The 8,842-nt window shown below is 45.1% G+C and overlaps 1 protein-coding gene across 1 annotated transcript; it reads right to left on the bottom strand.

The window, feature by feature from the left end:
• Positions 1-786: 786 nt before the first annotated feature.
• LOC121857646 (endochitinase A-like) lies at positions 787-6,749 on the bottom strand. The gene is made up of 3 exons (XM_042353708.1): positions 6,678-6,749; positions 5,819-6,190; positions 787-1,800 (listed from the first exon to the last, which is right to left on the bottom strand). The coding sequence occupies exons 1-3, from the start codon at positions 6,747-6,749 to the stop codon at positions 787-789; spliced, it is 1,458 nt and encodes a 485-aa protein (XP_042209642.1).
• Between the last annotated feature and the right edge of the window lie 2,093 nt (positions 6,750-8,842).

Here is an 8,842-nt window from a genome sequence, read left to right as displayed (position 1 = left end):
TGTGGCAATGTTACCAACCTCCTCTCGCGGTGTACGTCTAGCAGCAGGTAGGTGAGGGGCGGGGTAACACTGTGTTTGTGATGTGGCAACACTGAAGGGGCTGGGTTGGTGGGTGTGGTTTACCTGAGGGAGAGAGTAAGAGGCGGCCTTAAAGTTGATGATCATTGAGAGAAAAAAAAAAAAAAAAAAAAAGAGAGAGAGAGAGAGAGAGAGAGAGCACAGTAAAAAATTAGTTCTCTTAAAAATTATCCAATAATAGTTTATATCACTTACCATTTATACGTCTTTTAAAAATATACCGTAATAAAACTAATTAAAACAAATAGGAAAGGTTAAACAAAATATTAAATAAATAATATATAAAAATAATACATAAACTTGGTTAAATATTTAAAACTCCCGCGAAAACAGAAAATATTTGTGTGTTTATTTACTCTCCGGCAACTGACTGGTGGAGATGAATGGCCCGCTAGAGTTTGTTTACGTTGGGTAATATGACGTGAACCAGGATCAATAATACCAGCTGATGTTGTCCCTACACCTCTTGTTACTCCCACACTACTACTACTACTACTACTACTACTACTACTACTGCTATTACTGCTACTACCACCACCACCACTTCTACGACTACGAAATACTACTACTACTACTGCTATTACTATCCTACCACCACCACCACCACCACTACGACTATTACACTACAACATCTATTATTTTAACGTGGCCTCTACTGGTACTGCTATTGTTAATATTACTACTACTACTACTATAAACAGCAGGTGTTTAGACACCAGGTGTTGAGTGACACCAGGTGTTGAGGACACCAGGTGTTGAGGAGCGGGTGTTGAGGACACCAGGTGTTGAGACACAGGTTGGACACCGGTGTTGAGGACAGCGGTGTTGAGGACAGCAGGTGTTGAGGACACCAGGTGTTGAGGGACAGCGGTGTTGAGGAGACAGGGTGTTGAGGACAGCGGGTGTTGAGGACACCAGGTGTTGAGGACAGCGGGTGTTGAGGACAGCGGGTGTTGAGGACAAAGCACCAGGTGTTGAGGACAGCGGGTGTTGAGGAAAGGGTGAGGACAGCAGGTGCTGAGGACACTGGTGTTGAGGACAGTGGGTGTTGAGGACAGCGGGTGTTGAGGACAGCGGTGTTGAGGACAGCAGGTGTTGAGGAAGCGGGTGTTGAGGACAGCGGAGTGAGACAGGTGTTGAGGACAGCAGGTGTTGAGGACAGCGGGTGTTGAGGACAGAAGGTGTTGAGGACAGCAGGTGGAGACACCAGGTGTTGAGGACAGCAGGTGTTGAGGACAGCAGGTGTTGAGGACACCAGGTGTTGAGGACAGCGAGAGGACAGCAGGTGTTGAGGACAGCGGGAGTGGAGGACACCAGGTGTTGAGGACAGCGGGTGTTGAGGACAGCGGTGTTGAGGACAGCGGTGTTGAGGACAGCAGGTGTTGAGGACAAAGCTGGTGTTGAGGACACCAGGTGTTGAGGACAGCGTTGAGGACAGCAGGTGTTGAGGACAGCGGGTGTTGAGGACAGCGGGTGTTGAGGACAGCGGGTGTTGAGGACAGCGGTGTTGAGGACAGCGGGTGTTGAGGACACCAGGTGTTGAGGACAGCGGGTGTTGAGACAGCGGTGTTGAGGACAGCGGGTGTTGAGGACACAGGTGTTGAGGACAGCGGGTGTTGAGGACAGCGGGGTGTTGAGGACACCAGGTGTTGAGGACAGCGGTGTTGAGGACAGCGGGTGTTGAGACACCAGGTGTTGAGGACAGCGGGTGTTAGGACGTCTCTGCCGCCACTCTTAGACGTAACTACATCTCTTCCAATTACCTACATCAACATTGTCTTCTGATCACCAACTACAACTCTAAAGGAGCGACGACCAAAGTAAATCACAAACTTAAAGTGAACTAATTAACAAAGTTTTACCCAAGTTTTTTATTCAGAAATCATTTTTCCTCCTCATGAAAAGAACAGTTTTCATCCTCCAAGGTTGGGATATTCTGATTAAGTTAGGTTAGGTTAGGGTTAGGTTAGGTTAGGATTAGGCTAGGTTAGGTTCGGTCTGGTTCGGTTAGGTTCGGAGAGTTAGGTTAGACGAGGATTATTTTCAACGGCTCAACGGACACAAGAGGAAGGATCTCTTTGTTGTAACACACACACACACACACACACACACACACACACACACACACGTGCAACAGGTTTTCAGCCTTTGATGAATAACTGAACAAGGTACAAAATGTTAAGGACGCCTCCAGCCTCTGCTCTCAGCCTCCCACACACATCATCGTCCTTGTAAACTTCAACAAAAAACTTATACAAAAAACTCACAGAAAACGAGACTTAATGATGATGGAAATTTTAAAATAAAATAATGTTCAAAAAATTCTCACAGAAACGAAATTAAACGCTCACAAAATTTCTCAGGACAAAGAGTAGATTACATGGCGCTAAGAATTCATTAGTCTCACTGAAAATTACCCTAAAAATAAGATTAATTACCCTACGAAGAATCAGCTAAAAAAAACTCACAATGTTACAAAAATTCACAAAAAATCAATGAAAAACACAGGACAAAACACAACAGGACACAAAAAATAGTAATATATTCAACTGAAAAAAATTCAACAGAAAACGAAACCCCATAAACCATCATAGAAATCTGCCAGTCTTCAGGGCAACTATGAATACTTGAGGCGGTGACAGGTAGAGTTACGGTATTTCTTTTCCTGATTAAATTTTTTTCTTTTCGGTACTAATTTCCATCATGACTTTCCAGGATGTTTTGTGTTGAGAGAGAGAGAGAGAGAGAGAGAGAGAGAGAGAGAGAGAGAGAGAGAGAGAGAGAGGAGAGAGAGAGAGAGAGAGAGAGAGAGAGAGAGAGAGAGAGAGAGAGAGGAGAGAGAAGAGAGAGAGAGAGAGGAGAGAGAGAGAGAGAGAGAGAGAGAGAGAGAGAGAGAGAGAGAGAGAGAGAGAGAGCTTTAATCTTACAGCTCCGTTGGTTAGGGTTAGGTAAGGTTAAATTACGTTGAGTCGGTGACGAACTCATTCCAAGTCACCATCATATTCTTCCTATAAGACATTATCTTAGTGTGACTCATTACAGTGTGAGTGAGGAATGAGTGAGGGAGGAGTGAGTGAGTCAGTGAGTGAAGTGATGAGTTAAGATTAATGAGAAATAAAACCCACGGTATTTTTCCTCAGTATCACAAAAAGTGGCAACAAAAGTGGTAAAAAATAAAATCAAAATGGTAAAAATATAAAAAATAATAAGTTCAATAATAGTGATGGAAATATAACGAAGGTCGGAGCTTTAGGAAAGTCCTCAGTTGTTTTTTTTCACAAATAATAATAATAAAAAGGAATAATTGAGAGAAGAAAAGTTTGGGTAGAGTTTTAGGATGATTTTATTTTCATTTTTCTCTATTTTTCTTTTGTTTTATGGTTTTCCAGTTTATTTCTTTATTTTCTTCCTCTTTACTTAATTTTTTCTCTATTTTTTATTTTCTTTCTTCTTTCTGTCTCTTTTATTTTCTTCACTTTTCTCTACTCTTTCTTTCTTTCCTTGTTCGTGATCTTTGTCCGGAAAATACTACTAAAGTCCCTTTATGCCACCCCTCCCTACTCCACCTCTACCGTCTTCTCACCATCATCCCTCAACCTACCGTCTTCCTCCCCGTCCACTCACGTCTTCCTTCACTCCCCTACCCCTGCCCCTACCCTGTCTCTCTCTCACCATCATCCCTCAACCTAACGTCTTCCTCCCCGTCCACCATTGTCTCCCTTCATCCCCCAACCTACCGTCTCTTCTCACCATCATCCCTCAACCTACCGTCTTCCTCCTGTCCACAATCTCCTTCACCCCCTACCCTCCCTACCCACCCTACCGTCTCTCACTATCATCCCTCCCCCCTACCGCTTCTCCCTCCCTACCCACCACTACCGTCCCCCACCAAGTCCTGCCTGCGGCTGACCACCTAACCTAACAAGCCCTACGTCTTTAGGACTTTCTCTCATCAATTTTCTTCCCGACGCTGTTATGGGACTTTATTTCGAGTTTCGTTATAGTTCGACTTTTCTTTTAACCTATAAACTCAAATCACCTGAAGATCACACACCCTAGTTGATTTAATTTGGCTTGAAGGTTAGGTTAGGTTAGGTCACAACATCTCCCCAACACAGGTGAATATTTTTTCTACACTGCTCTGAGGTCACGTTAAAGGTACACAGTTAATATGACACCAGTTAATGGTTAGTTAGGGTTAGAACAGTCTGGCCACACTCTCATTAGTGTGTGTGTGTGTGTGTGTGTGTGTGTCTTGGTATACATAGACCACGAGTCATGTGTTCTTCATTACTTCCCTCACCATTTCCAGCCTGTGTTGTGAGGCTGACCAAAAAAGAGAGAGAGAGAGAGAGAGAGAGAGAGAGAGAGAGAGAGAGAGAGAGAGAGAGAGAGAGAGAGAGAGAGAGAGAGAGAGAGAGAGAGAGAGAGAGAGAGGTTAATTGAAAATACCACAGAAAGTAACTAAGAAGACTTACTTACAGAACAGAGAACAGTAAGAACACATCCCCAGTTTCCTAATTAATTACCCAGACAAGTAGTGGCCCAGGTATGTTGTGTAATTAACCTTATGTCCAGAGTATTGTCCAAAGTATTGGTTAATTAATGACGCAAAAAATATATTACCAAAGTAAACAAAAAATATGATGGATTAGAAAGTATTAAAAAAAATCGAAAGTAGTTGAGAAAAGTAGTAAAATAAAAAGTATGAAAATAGGACAAAAAATATAAAACTAAAAGTAGTCTTTAGGGAAAACCTAATGAAACTCCTGGATGTTTCAGAATAAATTGATAAAGAAAAAAACTAAAACATCTCTTAATTACCCAAAATGAGCGAGAGATAATCTGGATATAAGTCAAGGATAAAATTCGTCTTTCTTCCCGAGTGAGTGAGGTAGCTCAAACAACTATCTGTACCTCGGATGATCAATGAATTTCAGAACGAAGACTATGACTCCTGTTGTCCTCGGTAGGTTACAAACTCTTCTTATGGGTAGAAACTTATCGCTAGGGAGGTGAACACGACCCATTTCAATGACTGTACTGTACTGTGTCAGTCTATCAACAGGACTTTCAGCACCATGGGAACCCACCAACAGGAGTGACGTCACGTGTACGACGGGCGGCAGAAATAGATGGTTCCTAATAATGTAATTACCCAGGTCGTTGCTCCAGAAGGAAGCTCTTACTTCCTAAATGCTTCCAGGATTCAATTCCCTGACACGCCTCCGTGGGATATATTCCAAGCATAGGACCTTAATATAGGCCCTTGCCTCCCTCCCTGCCTACGACTCAGTGTCTTAGGGAGGCAGGAAGGGAGGCAGGGAGGGAGAGAGGAAGGGAGCAGACAGGGAGAAGACAGAGGAAGGAGGGAGGGAGGAAGGAACATTCCGGGACACCGTATATATTATTTACATATGACTCATATATATAGCTTATAATATAAATGTATGTATATTCAGAATAGACGCCATAGAGTGAGTAGGTCTGGTCAGGTCCCAGCACGTCACACTAAAACAGTCACCCCATACTCATCATATCCGTCTTAATAGTGGATAGTATAGTGAAACATCTCTCTCTCTCTCAGGTGGTGGAGGAGGAGGCCAGGTGGTGGGAGGAGGAGGCCAGGTGGTGGAGGAGGAGGCCAGGTGGTGGAGGAGGAGGCCAGGTGGTGGAGGAGGAGGCCAGGTGGTGGAGGAGAAGGCCATGGCCGGGGGTCACATAGATCAATATATCTCACAATAGCAACTCGTACAAAGACTGTCATCACACACCAGGGTACATATTGATCCTGGGCAGGATCAGGGCAGGACCAGGGCAGTGATCCAGGGCAGTGATCCAGGGGCAGATCCAGGGGCAGATCCAGGCGGTGATCCAGGGCAGTGATCCAGGGCAGGATCCAGGGGCAGTGATCACAGGGCGGTGATCCAGGGGGGTGATCCAGGGGCGGGATCCAGGGGCGGTGATCCAGGGGCGGTGATCCAGGGCAGTGATCCAGGGCAGTGATCCAGGGGCAGTGATCCAGGGGCAGTGATCCAGGGGCAGTGATCCAGGGCGGTGATCCAGGGTGATCCAGGGCGGTGATCCAGGGGGTAGTGTTTGTTTTGAGTAGCTTGGGCCATCACGGGGAGGGGTGGGGAGGAGGTAGTGGAGGCGGTCGGTATCAACAAGATGAAGAATACACCTCGCCGTCAAGCTGGCTCTCACACCGTCAAGCTGGCCTCATCACCATGCACCCCAGAGGTCAGCATATATGTCATCCCTTGAAAGAGTGACACACACCTGTGGGTCAACTCACCTGGTGTAGTCGCTGAAGCGTGAACAGATGTTGGGCTACAGACTACACCTGGACGCATTACCTGGAGGTGCTTTGACCGTAGCCTAGGTAACGTTCCTCACCTGAGTTGTTGTTGTGCTGCTCGTCAGGTGAATAACGTAAATCACTAATTGAAGACGTTATCATTTCGTCAGGTAAACCACAATATTTATCAAAGGTTTATCACAAAGTTTACATACTGAGTGTTCCGGTATGGGTACAGCGTCAATAATTGGCCAGATGTGTCTGTATCTTAGCTTAGTTCTGGCCACGACTACATCACACTGTCTGGTTTGGTCCTTGTGCTGGCCATACCGGTACCTCTTGTCACAAAATCTCTCACAAAATCTGTCATACTTACTGATGCTACAACTGACAGGTCTCTCTGCATTTCTCAAGTTCTTCTAGATCAGAGTTCATGATTCTGACTTGAATGATTGAGTACAATAATTTACCCAACTGAGTACGATGCCAACCCCTAAACACAACGATTTCCCCAACTGAGTACGATGCTAACTCCCGAGTACAATCATTTACCCAGATAACCACTTTGAGTACGGAGACAACCCTCCAACAAGAGAAATTAACCCTACGAGTCCAATTCCTCGATCACCTTGAGTACGAGGTCACTGTACAGGTATATGGAGATTAAGACACTGTAGTGAAGATGTTAACAGGTGACGTGACAGATTGAGACAGAGAGGATCATTATTTTTAATCACCTGTTGAGGGGCAGGTGAGTGTGGGGGTAGGGGAGGTGAGGGGTGTTGGAGGGTGGTGTAGAGGTGTGTGTGTGTGTGTGTGTGTGTGTGTGTGTGTGTGTGTGTGTGTGTGTGTATGTTGAAAAGACAAACAAAGGAGTATGAAAATGAAACGAAAGAGGAAAAAAGAAACCAAGAAAAAAGAGAGAGAGAGAGAGAGAGAGAGAGAGAGAGAGAGAGAGAGAGAGAGAGAGAGAGAGCCACAGCCACCCCAGTATTAAATAATGTAGACCAACTCATAAAATAAACAATACAACTGGTGAATTTTTGCTGTGGTAAATGAATGTTTTGTTGTTGTTGTTGTTAGGTTATAATTATTTTGTTGTTGTTGCTGGTTAGTCATCATCATCATCATCATCATCATATCATCATCATCAAATATATCAATTATCATTATTATTATTCTCCCTACTCTCCCACCTACTCCCTCCCACCCACTCTTCCCTCTCTCCCTCACACTCCCTCCTTCCCACCCACTCTTCCTCTCTCCTCCCCCACCCCCTCACCTTCCTCTCTCCCTCCTCCCTCTCACCCCTCTCTCCCTCCCCCCTCACTCTTCCCCCTCTCCTCCTCCCACCCTCCCTCACACTCCCTCTCCTTCCCACCCACTCTTCCTCTCCCTCCCACTCTCCTCTCCTCTCCCTCTCCCTCCCTCTCACTCTTCCTCTCCCTCTCCCCCCACCTCTCCCTCTCCCTCCCACCCACTCTCCCTCCCACCCACTCTTCCTCTCTCTCTCCCTCACACTCCCTCCTTCCCACCACCTCCCCTCCCACCCCTCTCACTCTTCCCCCTCCCTCTCACCCCTCTCACTCTTCCCCCCCCTCCTCTCTCCCAGGACCACACAACTTATGCGAGAGGTGAACAATTACCTAAGTTTAACTGCTCCTGTCACAGTGTCATCAGTCCCATAACACACTCTAACTTACCCCCAATTAACTCCCCAAGTGGCCTAATTAACTCCCCAAGTGGTCAATTAATACTCAAGTGTACAATGAACTCTCCAAGTGGCCAATATATTCCTTGGGTGACCACTTAACACTTGACTAATGACTTAATCCTCTGACTAATGACACAACCATTGACTGCCTTGACTGATGACTTAACCCCCTTTTCCTCCCTCTTTTTCTTTCTATTTTCCTCCCTCCAACACTCCCCTTTCCCCTCCCTTTCCTCCCCAACCACCCCCCTACCCCCCAGAGAACCATCAAACAACCATTACACTTCCACCTCCTGATTTATGACTCCCACAACCCCAGATATTAATCCCCACCCCGGTCTTTTTCTCTGGGAAAACAATCATCACACCTCTCCCTTACCATCACTCATCCTCAAATATATATATATATATATATATATATATATATATATATATATATATATATATATATATATATATATATATATATATATATATATATATATATATATATCCTGATGATTATTTTTTCCTACTTCATCCTGGGGAAAAGATTTTAATCTCAGTTCATCCTGGAGAGAAATTATCCCCCTATTCTCAGTACTGTCTAGTTCATCCTAGTAGAAAAACTGTCACCCTCCTCCACTCCCGTGTCTACACTGCACTACACTAATGGTTGCCCTCGTGTAACGAGGATGGGGCCACCTAGGAGTGAACTTCTTTAAGGTAAGGAAGCTGTCGCCAACACAACAACCACATCCTGAGTTAAC

The sequence above is a fragment of the Homarus americanus genome, unplaced genomic scaffold, assembly GCF_018991925.1.
Source record: "Homarus americanus isolate GMGI-L3 unplaced genomic scaffold, GMGI_Hamer_2.0 scaffold16712, whole genome shotgun sequence".
Lineage (NCBI taxonomy): Eukaryota > Metazoa > Arthropoda > Malacostraca > Decapoda > Nephropidae > Homarus > Homarus americanus.
This window is presented reverse-complemented; position numbering and strand designations above follow the sequence as displayed.

Excerpts from the sequence above, each read along its gene's own strand:
- LOC121857646 (XM_042353708.1), bottom strand. The coding sequence starts at position 6,749 with ATGACAGATTTTGTGAGAGATTTTGTGACAAGAGGTACCGGTATGGCC. Across the intron at positions 6,191-6,677 it reads CAAGGACCAAACCAGACAGT|CTACTCAAAACAAACACTAC; the intron begins GTGATGTAGTCG and ends TGATGGCCCAAG. Across the intron at positions 1,801-5,818 it reads TCTTTGTACGAGTTGCTATT|AGACGTCCTAACACCCGCTG; the intron begins GTGAGATATATT and ends GAGTGGCGGCAG.